At 34.0% G+C, this 19,635-nt stretch overlaps 4 protein-coding genes across 4 annotated transcripts; 2 read left to right on the top strand and 2 right to left on the bottom strand.

The window, feature by feature from the left end:
• Positions 1-6,223: 6,223 nt before the first annotated feature.
• Positions 6,224-7,170, bottom strand: LOC124541417. Its single transcript, XM_047119283.1, has one exon. It carries the CDS (start codon positions 7,168-7,170, stop codon positions 6,424-6,426), a length of 747 nt encoding a protein of 248 aa, XP_046975239.1. The 3' UTR covers positions 6,224-6,423.
• On the top strand, positions 7,169-8,312 carry LOC124541382 (putative nuclease HARBI1). The gene is made up of 2 exons (XM_047119237.1): positions 7,169-7,173; positions 7,371-8,312. The coding sequence occupies exons 1-2, from the start codon at positions 7,169-7,171 to the stop codon at positions 8,248-8,250; spliced, it is 885 nt and encodes a 294-aa protein (XP_046975193.1). The 3' UTR covers positions 8,251-8,312.
• Positions 8,313-8,725: 413 nt separating this feature from the next.
• On the top strand, positions 8,726-10,465 carry LOC124541383 (putative nuclease HARBI1). Its single transcript, XM_047119238.1, has 2 exons — positions 8,726-10,146; positions 10,225-10,465. Exons 1-2 carry the CDS (start codon positions 9,401-9,403, stop codon positions 10,463-10,465), a joined length of 987 nt encoding a protein of 328 aa, XP_046975194.1. The 5' UTR covers positions 8,726-9,400.
• A 780-nt stretch (positions 10,466-11,245) lies between these two features.
• LOC124541419 (myb/SANT-like DNA-binding domain-containing protein 3) lies at positions 11,246-12,589 on the bottom strand. The gene is made up of 2 exons (XM_047119284.1): positions 12,230-12,589; positions 11,246-12,127 (listed from the first exon to the last, which is right to left on the bottom strand). Exons 1-2 carry the CDS (start codon positions 12,507-12,509, stop codon positions 11,970-11,972), a joined length of 438 nt encoding a protein of 145 aa, XP_046975240.1. The 5' UTR covers positions 12,510-12,589; the 3' UTR covers positions 11,246-11,969.
• Positions 12,590-19,635: the final 7,046 nt, after the last annotated feature.

The raw sequence follows: 19,635 nt of genomic DNA on the forward strand, positions 1-19,635 counted from the left end.
ATTCAGTACGGTAGTACTTTTAAAAAAAAAATAGTGTAAATGTGTAAGGTATTCTTTAATTCAAAAAGTAGAAACAAAAAAGAACTCATCCACAATAAATCCAGTATTTAAGTAAAGTCCTATTTTCAGTGTTCTTTTGGAAGACTTTGCAAAAACAAAAGTTTATTTAAATGTTTCCCTTTTAGTCTATTTCGTTGCTGACTGACAACTTGTGCTGCTTTAGAAAATAAACGTTCAGATTGTACCGAAGTTCCCACCATGGTCAAGTATTTGTAAGCAAATGTATAAAGTTCAGGAAACTGAATTTTAAGATCATTCCAAATTGTATGTAGTTTGAAAATATGGGGCCCGCTTCTTTCCAACTACTGTTTTCTTTGAAGGGTCTAAACACACTGATGTTTCATCCAAGTTCCGTATAAAATGTGGTCGTTGTTCCAAATTTAATTTCACTAACGTGGACGCCAACATTGTGAAGTATTCATCTAGTATAAAAGGATTACTGTTGTTTTTTCTTGAATGTTCTAGAGACTGAGTGACTTTTTCAAGAGAAAGTCTATGTCGTTTACGGAAGTTTGTGAACCAATCTGGTCCTGGAATGTTATCTTTAACTGGGATATGTATTTTATAGGGTAAACTTGCCTAATTCAATTAATTAATTTCCACTTAAAGAGAACCTTAAAAAAATTCGAATTGAGCAATTGAAACAAACAAAAAAAATTGAACAAATGAACGCGTTCGACTTCATGACATTTCTTTTTCTTATTTGTACATGAGATGTAATCATCTGTTTTACTTGAAAGAGAAACATGATTTTCAAGCAATGTGTTACTAGAAGAGGAATCTGAGGTGATATTATTAGATGTTTTCTTATTTATTTGCTGTATATCCCTATGTATGAGTGTATTGTGCTTAGATTTGCAATATTTACACCCGGACAGGTTACAATTTTTAAAGGAATGCCCGGGGCGTAAACAATTCCTACATACTTTAAACTCGATCACCTTTCTATTACGTGATTCAATATCTAAATCGCGAAATGATTGGCATGAAAACAAATAATGTGATTGCGAACATAAGGGCATGAAATGTTATTTTTTAATTGATTATTAATTATTAGTAGTGATGTGCCGGATATCCGTATCCGTATCCGCGGATATTCGAGGCAGAAGAAAGATCCGTATCCTGTTCCGAATCCGTTACTTTTTGGCGGATCTATTTACCTTATTAATTTTAAATTTATAGATAATATATTCTTTGAGGCGAAGGGTAAGGCGCACTAGCAACGCCAGTTGCCGAGATTGTGACGGTGCCATTAGGTAGAAATAAAAAACTATTAAATTCAATACGGATTTTTTTTTTATTTCTTAAAATCAAATATTTGGCTCCTTTATGTTGCAATCTTTGGCGTAGTTATCATATTTATCATTTATCATTAGTTATCATACCAATAGTATATAACTTCAAGGTTCTAAATAAACTAGCTTTTTAATGGGATCAGTAGTATAAAAAGTTATGAGATCACTTTTAATAAACAATAAAAAAAACTTAGATCTTCGTAATATTTTAAATTCGAATTAAATAATTTTTAATCAACAAAATTAGTACTGCGTGACACATACAGTGTTAATGTTAGATTAAAATCACATAACAATTAATGGAACTTTATAAAATTATGAGTCATAATTGAAATGAAGTAATGGTAAATTATATTTCAAAAAGAGTAATTTGGCAGCTTTGTCCCCCAAAAGTCAGTTACGATGAGGATTATAAACAATTCCTGCTGCACTGAAAAATTGCTCACTTGGAATACTTGTTGCAGGTGATGATAAATATGTACGAGCAATGTGACTAAGGTCCGATTTCACCAACAAAGAATAAGTCTTAATCCCATACTAAATTGGTGTTTACTCTAGAGTAAATGTGTTTTACATTTTACCAACATTTATCCCAAGAATATTTCACTATCCTAGAGTAAATTCCTTATACCGCCATTTATCGCCGAGTAAACGAGTAATTCGGAGATTAGTATTGTCATTTGTCAGTCTGTCAAAATTATAACCTAACTAATTCAGTGCAGTGTTGTTTATTTTCCTCGATTTCTTGATTTTAATAAGTAATGGCTAGGCGCCTGAATGACTTAATTGAGGAATCTGACAGTGATGAAGATTATGTGGGGCCGCGCCAAAGGTGGTTCAAGGAAAGAACCAACTTTTTTGAAAATTATGATGATCATGATTTCGCTTATCAAAAGCGGCGACATACAATTTGCTCACGAAAATTGAGCATCGCTTGGAGTATGCAACAGATAGGTGAGTAAATGTAAACCTCAAAACCTCCAGTAGGTACCACTAACACCTCCTCAGGATATCTACCTACTTGATAATCTTACGAACTAAATTTATTTATTTATTTTTATTTAAACACTTTATTGTACACCACAAATTAAACAGATAAGTAAGAACACATAAAAAAAAATAGATGGTACAACCGGCGGTCTTATCGCTTTAAAGCGATTTCTTCCAGACAACCGAGGTGATATGGAGTAGTAGCCAACAGAGAAATGGTAGGTGGTGTAAAATAGACTACATGCATAGATACAAATAATATAATACATAAATAAACTACTACATACATATAGCTAGGTACATAAATACATTTATACATACATATATAAATAGAGTCATACATAAAAACATATAAATATACAGATATATACAAATAACAAATGGTATCTAGTCGCCATTCAGTGTGAGAGTGTGAGGTAATAATTAATAACTTTAGTTTTAAATAATGTTAAAGAGGTTGCAGATTTGATATTAAGCGGGAGGGCATTCCACAATCGAGTAGCCTCAGCCGTAAAAGATTTTTTGGAAAAAATTGTTTTCTGCACAGGTGGATTTAAAAGTAAATTTTCAGATGAACGTAAGTTCATGTTGTGTCCGTCAATAACATTGCGAGAATTCAAAAATTTTAATTTTTCTTTCAAATAAATAGGTGAGTGAGGATTGAATAACACACAGTACAGAAGACAAACAATATGTAGATTCCGGCGAAAACGAATAGGTAACCACTTGAGCTGAGTACGAAATTCAGAGACATGGTCATATTTGCGTAAGCCAAATATGAACCGTATAGCTAGATTTTGAAGACGCTCAAGTTTATTTAATTGGTCCTCATTTAAATCTAGATAGCTGGCGTCTGCATAATCGAGAATAGATAGAAGTAGAGAATGTGCTAACATAGTCTTGGTGGAAATAGGAAGAAAGGAACGGAGACGTCGTAGAGAGCCCATCGCCGAAAAAATTTTCCTGCTGACTACATTAAACTGATGTGACCATGAAAGTGTAGAATCTAGATGTATACCGAGATTTTTTACCGTAGAACTATATGGTATAGTACAATTATCTAATATAATCGTAGGAATGTTTCTCCAGTCAACTCTTGAAATCATAGCAGCACTGCCAATAATAATGGCCTGTGATTTTGATGGATTGATCTTTAAACCATAACACTTGCTCCAATCACTGATTGTAACCAGGTCATCATTAATGGCAGCGATAGCGCTGGGCAAGTTATCCAAGGTTGACTGGGTATAAAGCTGGAGATCATCTGCATACATGTGGTAGAGAGAAGAAATCTTTTGAGTAATAGAATTAATGAAAATAGTAAAGAGAATAGGAGACAACACGCCACCCTGAGGCACTCCAGCACGTACTTCACACCAAGACGAAAATGTCTCGTCTACCTGAACACGTTGCTTTCTGCCTCTAAGATAACTCTGAAACCAGCCAAACAGCGATGGAGATATGTTAAGAGAACGCAGCAAACTCAATAAGATGTCAAAGTTGACAGTACCGAAAGCATTGCTAAAATCTAACAATGTCAGCACTGTAAGTTGTTTATTATCCATGCCCAATCTAATGTCGTCGGTAATTTTCACGAGCGCTGTGACCGTACTATGACCGGAGCGAAAGCCAGATTGGAGTGGATTAAGAAGGCTGTGCCTATTTAGGAATGTTATTAATTGCTGGAGCACTAGTTTTTCTAAAACTTTGGAAAGGAATGGAAGGATGGAGATAGGACGAAAATCAGTGTAGTTCATAGAATTAGCCTTTTTGGGGAGTGGAATAATACGGGCTACTTTCCAGGGATCGGGGAACTTTGAGGAAGTGATGGATTCATTAAGGATATGAGTAATAACAGGAGCAATAGTTTCAAGGATAGGTACAATCATATTACGGCCAACGCCGTCGTCGCCCACGGCATTAGAAGAGATGGACAATATGCTCTTCTTAACATCACATTCGGTGAAAGGAATGAAATTAAACGGTGGATAGTCAAAGGTTGGCAAACAAGAAAGAATATTTAACGTCCGCTCTTTTCCTGCGTTGTCAATAACGTCAGATGAAGAAAAATGCTTATTAAGAGACTCTATGTCAATGTTACGGTGAAGAGAATTATGAGATGATTTGCCAATTCCAAACGATTCGAGGAATTTCCAAACTTTAGCTGGGTCGCCGTTTTCGACTGATTTATGAATGTGGCGTCGTTGCGCATCTCTACACGATGTATTGCAGCGATTCCGGATTTTATTATATTTAATACGGTTTTTGTCACATGCATCAGATTTTAATTTACTTTTAGCCATAGCTTTTTTCGCAATAAGACTTTTTAATTCCTCAGATAGCCAAGGCGCTGGTAAGTGTTTAATTTTAATAGGTCTAACCGGAGCATGATTATCATAGAGACCAGTCAGACAAGAATTAAACATGTCAACTTTTAAGTCGACTGAGCTGGCATCGACTACAGCTGACCAATTAATTTTGCGAGCATCCTCAGAAAGACGTTCTTTATCCATTCCACCAAAACTACGCCGCAGAAGTATTCTCGATTTTGCTTTAGGAGGACGAACTTTGTATGAAACAAAAATCAGATCATGATTCGAAAAAGCATCAGCCTCAAATTGGCCGTGCGTGAGGACAAAATCTGGAGATGACACTATAATAAGATCAAGAAGTGAAGGGACACAGTTAGGGGGGTTATGAGTGGCCGAGAGAGGCAAAATGTGTAGGTTGCACGCTTCAATTACAGAGTTTAGCTTTCTGCATCGGTTGTCACCTTTAAGGAGACATGTATTAAAGTCACCCATAATTATGGTATGACTATATAAGGGAGACAAATTAATTAATAAACTTTCGAATGCAGAAAAATAATCAATATGTAGAGAGGGAATATAAAATACGCCGAGAAGAATTTTGGTGAGAGAAAGAGTTATTTCGATGAGTAAGTGTTCAGCAGCATTAGTTGGAGGAGGCTGAGTCGACGAGCTAACAATAGTAAAGGGAATATAAGAACGAAGGTAGATCGCGACTCCACCCCCACCTTTACCAATGCGGTCGTTACGTATCAGTGTAAACCCTGGTAAGCAGTAAGATGTAGATGGTAAACATGGCTTTAACCAGGATTCGGAGATGAGAATCGCGTGGATATTACGAGATTCAAATGACGCAAGCATATCGGGATAATGGGCCGGAATACTCTGTGCATTAATGTGAATAACGTTGAAATTCTTCATTGAATCTGAGAAACAAGAATTAAGGACGACGTTTAAAGGGAGGGAAGATGTAATGTGGAAACTATCCTCATCCTCAACTGACAGATCTTCATTTGATGAGCAAGACAAAAAATGGCTACTAGATATACTATTATTTAATGACATTATGATAGTTTTATAATAGATATATATAAAATACAATAATAAAATAAGAAAATTTATATATAAATAACTTATAATAAATAGTAAATAAGTTATAATAATAATAAACCAATAAAGGCAGAAACCAACCCACCAGCGGTCTGAGAGAAAGAAAATCACTTAAAAGGTAAAAAACAAATTCAAAACCGTTTTAAACTAATAGATAGTATCAAGTAAAAATAAAACACGTTACAACAAAAGAAACAAAATTGTAAAAAATAAAATAAAAAAGAAAAATATAAAAAAGGAAAAGAACAACAAGTAACATATTTATAGTAACAAAAATAATATATAATGAATGCAATAAGTAAACTATACTAGTATTGAGATAAAGAAAAAATAATGCAGAAGCTAAATTATGATAAACATTCGTTATGACATTTATATCTCAAAGCAATAACGGAACGCAGTATGAATGCACTTGTCAAGATGTCAACGTGACAGTGTTTAGTTGTTTACATTTTACAACACAGAATTGCTTACTACCTGATTTGTTAAATTATATTAGTTTTATTACGTGATAAAAACTAAACTGAACATTGAAATAAACAAAAACAAGACAATAAAAAGAAAGAAACGAAGTTGATACAAGTACTCGCGAAAGGAAGACGTTAAATGTTAAATAATCAATAGAAAAATCAAAAACAGTACAAGATAATAAGGATAAATTATTTCTTAACGATCCTTTTAGATCGCAAATAAGTTGATTTGCTATCCTTAACTGCATTTGAGACAATAGTCGCAGCAGAAGGGCCTTGAACCACACTGTCACTGTCACTGGGGATGGCATCCAGTTCCTGTTTTGTGTGAACACGATGCTTCGACTGGTCGGACCCCATCACCACCACTACACCATTATCAGTCCAGCATCTAGATATCCCAAATCGCTGCCGGGCTGCTAAAAACACTTCATGGCGACGTTTGGTTAGAAATTCAGATATGGTGATACCGGTGCCTTTAAGGTTCTTTTTGGCGCCCCAGACCTTGTCTTTAACCGAAGTATCCTTGAATTTCACCAGAATCGCACGTGGCTTACCTTTGCCAAGCTGACCAAGGCGATGGGAACGGGATATGGAGTCAGCTGTTAATCCAGGGAGTTTAAGGTGATCGCCCAAAACTTTTGAGATATGAGCCGGTATATTCTCATGTTTGTTCTCCGGAACACCATGAACCAGGAGTATTTTCCTACGTGACCGCATCTCCATCACATCACATTGTTGAGACAGCAACTCCACCTGCAGTTGCAAACTTTCAAGAGCCGCTATTACAAAACTGCGGAACGAATTGAATTGGCTGTTGATATTGGACACGGGGCTTGAGGCAGGAACAGCATTTCTCAAGTCTCTCTGGAACTCTGCCATCCTTAAGTTAAAGTGCTCCGTGAGATCCGCTATAGAGCTTTTAATTGATTCCATGTTGTTGTGTTGGATTTGTTCTAATTGTGGTAGTGATTATTATTCTCAGACCAAGCTGGCAGGTGTAGGAAATGTCACAGGTACATTAAATTATTTTTATATTATTAAAACTATTTAAATTAATTAAATTTAAAGATGTAAAAAATTTGCGACTATTATTTACACACCTACCCTCAAAAAAAAAAAAAAAATTGTTTCAGAAACAACTCAATATCCCCAATAAACCAGTTGCTAGCTACTTTGAGATTTTATGCAACAAATAATACACAACTGTGTATCGGTGACCACATTGGGATGAGCATATCTACATCACACAGGATTATACACCAAGTCAGTTCGGCAATTGCCTCGCTTCATAAAGAATACATAAGGTTCCCAACTACTAGACAAGAGATCAGAAAAGAACAAGACTGTTTTTATCGTATTGCCCGATTTCCAAAAGTCATTGGTGCCATGGATTGCACACACATTCGTATAGCCTCACCAGGTGGAGAACATGCCGAGTTGTATAGGAATAGAAAAGGCTATTTTACAATAAATGTACAAACCATATGCAAAGCAACCCTGGAAATCACTGACATAGTAGCAAGATGGCCAGGATCCTCACATGATAGTACGATTTTCAATAATAGCTATAGAAAAGCCAAATTTGATTCTGGCTGCTATGACAATGCTGTATTAGTAGTGGATGGTGGCTATGCAACTACACCTTATATGATGACTCTATTAGAAAATCCAATGTCACCTGTGGAGCAGCTCTATAATGAATCTCAGATACGGACACGGAACCCTGTAGAAAGGTCGTACGGAGTGTGGAAGAGACGTTTTCCGGCACTGGCACTCGGATTACGCACAAAACTGCAGAATTCACTGGTCATTATAGTAGCTACTGCAGTTTTGCACAATATATTAAGACAGCGAGGAGAAGCAGTTCCACCCGATGATCCAGATCTACACCTTCCAGCTCCGTGGGAGAATCTAATAAGGCAGGGCCAAATGGATCATCGCCCACAATTGACGGTTAGAGCAAATGCTTCACGGGATGCCCTAATTAGGGATTATTTCCAAAGTTTAATATAAGTATTTGCACAGTTTAATGTTAAAATGACATGTAATTTTATAGTGAATAAAAAACAAATTTACGTTTTTTATTTTTTTAATTCCTTATTCCTAATAACAAATTTCTTGTTTTCAGTTTTTCTTGTTTTAATAGTTCTTTTTTTATTTCAAAATCTATATCGAATAGCCTTTTTTTGCTCCTTTCTTTCTTCAGCTGCATGTTTCATTTGCATTTTGACTGCTTCTATTTTTATATTATGGAGGCTTTCTAGACTTGAATTATGTAACTGTGGACGCCTCTTAGATGTCCAGTTTTTGTGTTTTTTATCTTCCATTTTCAATTGCTTCGATACGGGTGTTTGTAGCAATTTTGGTGTGTAATCACCCCAATCCTGAAATAAGAAAGAAATATTATTTATATATTAAAGGCAACTGTGACTGACTAATATAGATCAACGCACTACTCAAACCACTGAACTGATTCACTTGAAATTTAATCGGTGTTGCGGAGCGGCATCCCATATAGGTTTGTGGCATAAAGAAACAGGAAACCCCTGATGAACATTGATTTTTTTTAGGCACATTCAATGTTTTTCTGTTTCTCCCAGTCCAGCATAGAAGAATAAGTGATTATTATTATTTGATTTAATTGCTGTGTAGGTATACCTACCATAACCACTACATTTTCAATGGTTTGGGCTTCAATGAGCTTGGGTTCATTATATGTCTCGGCGGCTAGATCATCTTTCAGTTGCAATGTCGATGACGAACCATTTACATTTTGTAGTTTTGGGAAAGGCTGATATGTCTCGGGGCAGTCCAGTAGACCATCTTTATCTTTGACTGAAAACAAAACATTTGTTTAAGTTAATTCTTAATTAAAACTACTGTATTAAATAAATGGGCATAAAAGTTGTGATGTTGATATCTTACCATTTACATGTGCTGCTTCTGGGTAAGGCTGACACCCGTATTTATAGACAAGTAAAAGTAATTACTTAAGTAACAATTTTTATTCTATAGTTAAGTCATTGATCGAAGATAGAACTGTCAAAAGTTAGAATTCTCAGCCAAGTAATAGTCATCGTTTTCTTTACTCAAGCATTACTTTTGAGGTGAAGTACTATTCTCTCTGTACGTTTTGAGGTTATTTTGTTGAATGTTTTGAAAAATGGAAAGTTTGGATGGCATCGAAGAAGTTTTTGCTGTTGTAGACAATAACATATTAGAAGAAATAGAAGTGCCTGAACCCAGAAATCCCAAAGTTTACTTTCGTGATGTGGATCCATTTAATGACTATTCGGAGGATTGTTTTAAGAAGAGGTTTCGTTTCTCCAAAAATGTGATTCATATAATTTTACCAAAAATAACCGGCTTTTTAGAATCAGAGACACAAAGAGGGCTTCCTATAACCCCACTGTGTCAGTTGCTTACTGCGTTACGTTTTTATGCTACTGGAAGCTTCCAAATTGTATGTGGAGATATCATGCATATTTCTCAATTGACAGTGTGTAACATAGTGAAGAGAGTTAGTCGAGCATTAGCAATGCTAATGCCAGATTTTATTAAATTTCCTGCCAATTTGAGGAATATAAAGGCCGCTTTTGAAAACCTGGGTTGTATTGGCAGAGCACCTGGACTGAAAAATATTGTAGGAGCAATTGACTGCACCCACATAAAAATTACCAAGCCTAGAGGCATTATACACACAAAGCAGTACCGGAATAGAAAAGGTTATTTTTCTTTGAATGTGCAAGTAGTTGGTGGCCCTAATTTGATTATATATGATATAGTTGCACGTTGGGCTGGTAGTACACATGATAGCCGAATCTTTAGAAACTCACGACTAAATATAAGATTAAGCAATAATGAAATTGATGGGATGTTACTTGCAGATGGAGGATATACTTGCACTAGGTAAATAATTTTATATTTTTTATTCATTAAAAGTTATAAGTCTACAATATCGCTAATATAAAGTATTTTTCATTTCAGATATTTACTGACTCCTATTTTAAATCCCAGAACTGCACATGAAGAAAGATACAATAAGGTTCAAATAAAAATAAGAAATTCAGTGGAACGTTTATTTGGAGTATGGAAAAGACGGTTTCCATGCTTACAAATTGGTTTAGCTACTAAACTTTCTACAACAGCCAATATCATAATAGCTTGTGCAGTACTCCACAATATTGCAATAGGAGTAAATGACACATTTGAAGTTCGAAGATGCTGACACACCCAATTCCACACCAATGACAAGCACAAGCACAACAGATACTAGCGATGGATTGGTGCTTCGTGCAAATATAATTTCACGATATTATACATTTTAAATGAATTATAAAATAAAACAAATTTTTATTCTAACATTTTGTTTTTTTTTTTTTCACACAAAATGTACTAGAAATTATTGTTTTTCTAATTCTTTTAGTTTTATTTGCAGTTCAATTTGAAACAATTTTTCTTTATGTTCTCGCTCTAAAATTTTTATCTTGAGCTCTTCTTCATGCATTTTTTTTTTTAAATTCCAATTCTTCTTCCAATATTTTACATTTTAACAAATCTATTCTATTAGTTTTCAAATTTTCATGAGATTTTTAGCAGGAGTTTTGAAATCTTTTGCTTCATCGGTAACTTGCACTCTTGCTTCCTGTGTTTTACTCCAAGCATTATTATTGTTGTCACCTAATACAATAATGGTCCCATCAATATCACTGTCAATATCCACAGCAATGTTTGTAAGGATATTTTTATCTATATCCATGACTTTCGTATCGATATGATCCATATCCATAACAGGTGGCCCACCTCCTGTTAAGTGGCGTATATTTTCTTTTGTCTTCGACTCTTTTGCTTTTGCCTTCATATTATACCACTGCTTGATTAATTGTTTTGTAGATGCCTGCAACAATAAAACATACATAGGTACTATATAGCTAGGGACACGCAAAATACCTAAACTATTTATATCAATAATAAGAAAAACTACATTAAAATATTTATCTTATGGGTAACAATAGAGGATTCATTAAATTCCTCTGCAATTTTTTCCCAAGACTGCTTCTTTTTTAAAGCACTTGAAGCATTTGTTTGTTTGCAGGTTAGGATTGTATCATATTTTTGAATGATATTTAAAAATAAATCCTTTTCTAAAGTAGAAAACGGTCTTTTTCTATCAGTTTCTTGCATTTTAAAATTAACGCAGTATAGATAATAAGATATACTTTATTGGCAAAAAGGTATTCAGAAATAAATTCAATGCACAAACACGATAGGGACTTTTTTTTAAGAAAGAAATGAATGCATAACCTTTCTAAGTAAAAAATCACGAGTCGTCATATAACCCGGAGGTAAAAGTAAACATTTAAATTTGGTAAGGTTATATCATGTCAAACGTTTTGTCTCTCCTAACATTATTTTTTGTACCGATTAAATTATTATTTAATTTGTACAAATAGATATACTTTAAATAACTCTATTACTAATACGAATATCAAATAAAGTAAAATCCAAAAGGTTATTGCTAGATCGTGTTAAATAATCTAGATTTTATGTTTACCTATTAATGAAACGAAACGCAGGCGCGAAGTGTTGCCACATAGAATTCACAACTAAACGTCAAGTATGACTTAAACATTTGCTCAAGTAAGTAATGGGTGTTGCTCGATTATAGAATATAATTTGGTAATTAAGAAATCTAATCTCAAGTAATGACTTCATTAAGAAATTACTTAGCATCAAGTAGTTACTTGTCTATAAATACGGGTGTGAGAGTCTACTGTCTCAATGTTGTCATTGTCGTATGGATTATGCAAGCCAACTGCACTTGGTGTTATAAGGCTAATAATTCTTTCCAATGTTGGATCATTTGCTTTTGGCCTTGATGGACCACCACCTAAAAAGGGCATTAATGTTATTTATGAATAAAGAAATATGAATATTGCATAATGATACTACAGAACATCAAAATATTGGTGATTATAAATTATTCACTTACCCCTCTGAATAAGATGCTGTCTGTTAGAAGCCGCCTCTTTTTTGGCAGCTTTTTTTAGGTTCTCCCACTGCGCTTTTAAATTTTCGGCAGAACGGTGGGTGAGCAGGGTCTGACTATTATATTTTTCACAAATTGTGACCCATCCCGCTAATTTTTGTTTCATCGAAACTCCGTCGGTCTTTTTGTTTTCGACGACATTAAAATGCTCCGTCACCAAATCAACTAGCCCTTTTTCAGAGACCATCCAGTTCGCCGAACGTTTCCTTTTTTCAAACGCCATCTTATATAGTTAAATATCACTTAACACCTTCAGAATATTGCAATAAAATGAAATATAAAACACTGCTTCCGCTTTGCGTATTTGAGATTTGGAGGTTAAGTTTCTTTATTTGCTCCAAGGACGTGTACGTCAAGCAAACTATTACCCACGCAAATTAAGAATCACACAGCGCTACGTACGGATGACACAAACTGACAATTACACTTGGGTGGCTAATAGTTTCATTCATTTCATTCGTTCAAATGCACAGAGTAACTATGCGAGAGTATCTTATACATAGAGTAACGTGGTGAAACGTAATACAAGTTACCCATAGATTAAAGCATAAGATAAATTTTATACCGGGATACTTACTCTCGAGTAAATTTCATATTGGTGAAATCGGACTAGGGATGTACGATATTAGGAAAACATCGATGTTGACATCGATGTTAACATCGAATCAAAAATATCTATGTACGATAAATATCGATTCGAAAACATCGATATGTGTTAAACATCGATGTTTTCGGTATAAAATAAAAAAAACTATTATATTTATGAAAATTATTTATTTTATACAAAAGTTGCACAAAAATATTAACGATCCCAATATTTCTTGGCGACACTTTGTAAGAAAATTAACTTAGACAGGTGTTTTCCCTTCAGTCGGTTCCACTGTTGATAAAGGAGTTGGCCAGCTTTAGAAAAAAGCCTTTCTGAAGCTGTGGATGTAGCTGTACAACACAAATACTTAAGAGCTATTTTCTTTAAATTTGGGTAGGTGGATTCTAGCATTTTCCATAGGAGTAATGGGTCTTGTTTTAAATCAGCTACCGGGCTTTCAAAATAAAATTGTAATTCCATAGGCATATTTGTGTCACGTTGACCAGACAAAATATTATTCTTTTCGTTAACGAGTTTATAATGATCCTTCCATATATCAACATCTTGGTCTTCCTCCACTTGAACTGTTAAATTCTCTGTCAACTGATCATTTTCAGTTTGTTTCAGCTCTATATCTGAAATCAATTCCTCGATACTCCGTATGGCTCTGGAACAGGCTAATGCATCTTGGAAATGTATATTTTTAAAACGAGGATCTAAGAGAGTGGCGACCGCAAGAATATTAACATTTTCTGTTTGTAGCAATCTTTTCTTAATTTCTTCAATTACGTTATTTTTTAAATTCTCTCCGATTGACTGTTTTGTTTGGCAACCTGACACTTTTATATTAAGTAATCTAGTAAGTGGTATTACTTTACTACAGGTTACATATTTTTCACCACAGACTTCACGAGTAGTTATTTCTATAGGTCGCAAAATCTAACAAATTTCAGTTAAATCAATAATTTGTTTTGCATTCAACATTTCTGGTGCACTAGCGTGACAATTAATAATTTTATTTATTGCAGGGCGCAGTTTTAAAAATCTTTCAATCATATAGAATGTTGAATTCCAACGAGTGGACACATCTTGTATGAGTTTCAAATCAGATTCTCGCCTCAATTCATCACTAGCGGCGACACAATGTTTGAACCACGTTACAATTCTTTTAACTGCAGCTATTAGTTGAGGCAAATTAGGTGTTTTGTTGATGGATTTTTGTGCCACCAAATTCAACATGTGGGCATAGCAGTGTATATGACGACTTTTACCAAATGCAATTTCTATTGCTTTAACAATATTAGCGCCAGAATCAGTAATCACTGCTACTATTTTACTGTCTTCAATATTCCACTCGTTACAGGTCTTCAATAATGTATTCGCTATGTATTCCGCAGTATGAGATTGCGTTAAATCATAAACTCCCAACGATACAGATTCTAATTGTTCCTCCTCATTACAGAATAGAACAGTCACTCCCAAAAAACTTCTAGTTTGCATTGTGTCTGTCCAAATGTCTGTTGTTAAAGTCAAACCACTCACTTTCTGAAGTTTTTCTTTAAAGTGTTCTCTAATAATGTCATATTTGCTTTCTAACATCCTTTTTAAAGTGAATCGTGATGGGACCTTGTACAATGGACATGCAACTTTCATTAAATACAGAAAACCTTCATTTTCTACAATTTGAAAAGGTTGGGAGTCTTTACAAATCATGTATAAAATGCTATTCGTCAGCTGAATCCCTTTTGAGCCCATATCAGCATATTGAGATATTTTACTAAAGCTAGAGCTTAGAGTTGGTTGGGAGAGTAATTTTTTGGCGCTATCCATGTAACTTTTTTCGGAGTCACAATCGCTCCCTGACCCCGATTCTGATATTTCCAACGTAATATTAGCGGTACTAGTTGAAGGTACATTAGGTTCTTTAAAAGTTATTGGTGTTGAGGATGGTGTAGTTCTCATAGGTTCGGGTTTGGGCATTAAATTTGGATGCTTTTTTTCCAAATGACATTTCAAATTGGTAGTGTTACCAGCAGTTTTTAAAATTTTTCCACAAGAACGACATTTGGCGCTGGAATCATTGATTTTTTCAAAATATTTCCAGTATTGACTTTTTGGTGGCATTTTATAATATCTGCAATAAAAAAAAATAGTTAACATAAATATCGATTAATATCGTCTCATTCCCAACCCTATGCAATCCTTCCGCCACCATGCAATAAAAAAAAAGCGTTTAGTTAGAATTTAGATTAGTCATTCACTCACCCACCTGCATGCAAAGCCAACGACACCGAACACAAATGCTTAACAGTCCTTCAATGCAAAACAAACTCAGCAAGCAGGAAAATTGAATTTGTGTAATTTATCCACTTTTATCTCAATATAACCTAAAAAATAGAAAACACAGTGAACAGATAAAATACTGCAATTGTTACTGGAGAAAGAAATAATAATACAATACAGAATAAAGACTTATAAGTTACCTGTTATTTCGTTTCCGAAGTTTCATTATTTACAAAATCAATAGTCAATCAATTTCCAAGTCACAAGTTCACTCACAACGCAATACTTTACTTGATCAGTCACTCAACTCTCTTTCTCTTTAAAACGACGCGCGCGACGCGAACGTTAAATTGACGATGACATTATTTTTTTTATTTGTTATGAAATGAATTAATGAATTCATACGGCTTCATCCGATTTTGTTGAACAGTGCCATCTAGTGAAAAATAATTAAACTCGATAGTCATAGCTACTAATTTAGTACATCCAAAGTTCGCTACATGGCGCCCTAAGGATTTTTTTCTTCGATATTTTTGTTCATAAAACATCGATGTGTCGATGATATTGAAGTCATAACATCGATGTCAAAACATCGATGTTTTCCAGCGAAACATCGATGTTTCTTCAACATCGATGAATATCGATCATCCCTAAATCGGACCTAAGACCTCAAAACTTTTTAGTGTTAATTTCCCAATACTTTAGTTGGTCTTGATCTCTTGGTAATCTCTTTTCTGACATATATTCGATGAGCAAATTAGCTTTCGTATCTGATATATGATTTTCAGATTGCTCGTCGTCATCATCACTATCTAACATATTAGCAAAAGACTCTTCACGGCTCGTGCAATGTTCTTTTCTAACAGTAATTTATCTTCAGTACTGATTGTAGTTTCTGGGATATTTAGTTCAGTTTCTAAAACTGTAAGCAATTTTTCTTTTATTTCTCTTATGAGAATGTCACTGAAGAATTTTCCTTTATAGCGTGGATCTAAAAATGTGACTACTTGATACAAAACATTTTTATCAATTTCAGAAAAACGATACTCTAATTGATTCTTTAAAGCAGACACAAAAGTCACAACTACGGATAAACTAATATGCAAATTTTGCTGAATCTCGTCATAGATTTTATTTAAAGGTCGTACTAGAGGAATAACGTCAGATATACACGTGTTTTGTGAGCTCAATTTTTTTGTAGTGTCTTCCAAAGGCTTCAGCATTTTTAATAATTCTTGAATTAAAATCCAGTCATCGGCATCAAATTGTTCTATTTTATTATTGGAAAAATAAAGCGACAACGAATCCTTGATACAATCAAGTCTTTCCAACATATAATAGCTGGAATTCCAGCGTGTTGGTGAGTCTTGCAAAACTTTTATAACTTTTTGATTGAGTCGAACTTGTATTTTTTCTAATTCTTGCTTTGCCATTGTGGAATGGTTGAAATATCCAGCAATTTTCTTACATTTTGTAAGTAATATGGAAATTTCATCAACTGTTTTTATTGCTTCTTTGACCACCAGATGTAACTGATGTGCTGTACAGTCGATACTTTGTATTTCAGATAAATAACAGGCGCGCTTCATATTGGATCCCCCGTCTCTTACCATACAGTGCACATTTTTTTTCAAAATTCCCCATTCTTCTAACATTCTTTGAAATATTTCCGAAATATAATCTCCCGTGTGACGTTCTTCTAGAACTTCCGCTTTCAAAACGATGTGTTTTCGTTGGAAATCTTTAGTAATACCATGACATATTAAGGATAACAATGAAACTTCTGATGAAGAGTCAGACTAGATATCTGATGTGAAGGAAACTTTCTCAAAATCTTGTAACATGTTTTTTATTTTTAATGACACTTTATCGTAAAGCTCACTACAAACAAGGTCCGCAAAATACTTTCTACCTTTTAAAACATAATTTGGAACTACATATATGGTCCATAAGTCGGCGGAACCCTAATTCTTCTAGGTGTTGAAAAGGTAGATCTGATAAAGCTAGCATTTCAGCAATCAAATAGTCTATTTTTATTGATTTGGGGTTTGTGTTATCCCATAGTTTAGCTTTTTCCATGTATTCTTTAAAAAAAGTTTGTTTAAATTCTCTTTTTACCGTTTGTAAAGATGTTCCCGGTCGTGATATTTCGTCGATACTCTTCTTAGCAGAGTCTTCTTTAAAGAATAATTCATATTCTTGAGGATGTTTTCTTTGTAAATGTTTTTTTAAGGAAGTTGTGCCTTTACCCTTACGAGAATAATTTCCATCACAAATTTTACACTTTGCACATTCATCATTTATTATCACAAAATAATTCCAAATTACACTACTAAACTTCTTTGTTGACATTTTTTTTAAACATGTACTAATACCAAACACAAGCGTTATCTATGCTGCCCAGTGTCACATCAAACTAAAACAAAACAGAAGAAAGACCCGCCGCGCAATGCAAGTCAAAACATGTATCAACATGAAATCGCGCGCACCGACACTGATTGTGTAAAAAAGTTAAGATCCGAATCCGTATCCGTATCCGCGGATCTTGACAACAAATATCCGTATTCAGATCCGTATCCGCGGATCTACATTTTATACGATCCGGCACATCACTAATTATTAGTAACAACAAAGATTTTATTTTTATTTAATTCAGAACGTGAAAATTCATTTTGGTTTGATTTGGATGCATTAATAGTTTCTATTAAATCTGATCTGTTTGACAAATATTTTGTAAACTGTTGTAAGGTAGGTGAGCCATTAATGCCATTTCTAAACTCCTCCCACTGTCTATTAGAATTGAAGTCTAATTTTTGAGACATTATATAAATAATTAACGTGTCCCAATGATTAGTAACTAAATATGACAAAGCACGTAAATTTTTATTCATGAGGTCAATCATATGCCTAAAGGCTTGACTGGATTCCCTATTAATCGGTTCAATTTTAAACAATGCCTGTATATGGTTATTGAATAATAGACGTGGATTATCAAACCTATCTGAAATTAATTGCCACGCTATTGGATAATTTGAAGAAGTCTAAGCTTTGAATGATTATTGCTGCATTACCTTTTAAAGCCGCTCGTAAATAATGAAATTTATTAATATTATTGATACTATTTTTATTATGTATTAAAGAAATATAGGGGAGAGCAGGAAGGATTCGTACATTTTTCACTTAACGCCATATTAAAACTTAACTATATTGTCCCTGTAAAGCCTATATATCAGCCTATAATTATGGTATGGTACAGCTCCGTCACAAATCACAAAAAAAAATGGAAATCGTACGAAAGTACCCCACACACGGGGTACCTTCGTGCATAGTGTGGGGTACTTTCGTACATGATGGGGTACCTTCATATAGTCAAAGAAAATAAACAATTATTGATTAAATTTAATCATTTATTGAGATAATTTTAACACAGAATCAGCATTTTTGTATTAAGAACCAAGATATATTGTTTAGGTATTCATAGGTATCATATAATATGCATTTGCTATTCATAATTTTTAATTATATAATATGAAGTAGTCTTATTAAATTAATACTGTAGTTAAAGTTACTCTTACAATGAGTAGACACTAAAAAAACGTAAGAAATAGAAATCAGACTTCTACTGGTATTATTACTTAAAGCAGTTAGAGTCACAGTCTTTAAAAATCTTATTAATTACGATTCTTACAAAAACAAAAATAAAATAAAAATGTATTAACAACAAACAAAAACTTCTTATAAAATTTTACCATAATCAATAATGATTAGAAAATTTACCATCAGATCAACTAATAACCATCTTAAATTATAATTGAGGTATTCACTTGTTACCCTACATCAAATATAGATAGATCTTTTGGAAAGCTAAATATGTCACCTGTTCTTGCTGTCAGAGCAGACTTTGCGGAGGCAAAATAGTACATACCACATCTGATATGAAAACATTTCCTTCGTCCTTCGTTGTGGGAAAAACAAATCTTCACGCATTAGGCTTCTTTCTCAAAAAATAAACTTTGTATTCAGAGGAACTATATTTCAGGAGAACCTGTCCAACATAATACATCACAGACTTTTTTGTCTCGAACTTAACAAGCACAATGCTTTTTTCTTCTATGTTTTCTGCTAAAACTGGGGTTTCATTTTCGGCATCAACTTCTTCCGCAGGAGAAGCAGAACTTTCCCTTAAACTCACTTCATCTTCACAATCAGTCTCATCTTCAGAGTCAGTTTCATCTTCACTATCAGTCTAGTTTTCTTTTGCTTCTTTAAATTAAATGACTCTTTCGATTGAGATTTCCTCTTTATTGAAGATGCGTTATCTGCATCTAGGACAAGATGTAGAGCTTTTTTGATGGCCTTAGCCTTTTGTTTTTTCTCTTGCACTTGCTTCTTAAATAGTCTTCCTTTTTCTATTTCTTCCAGTCTATCTTTTTCTGGAGTATCAGTGTAAATTCTAAATTTGCCTGGTAATTTTCTT

This window comes from Vanessa cardui, chromosome 28 (genome assembly GCF_905220365.1).
Source record: "Vanessa cardui chromosome 28, ilVanCard2.1, whole genome shotgun sequence".
Classification (NCBI taxonomy): domain Eukaryota; kingdom Metazoa; phylum Arthropoda; class Insecta; order Lepidoptera; family Nymphalidae; genus Vanessa; species Vanessa cardui.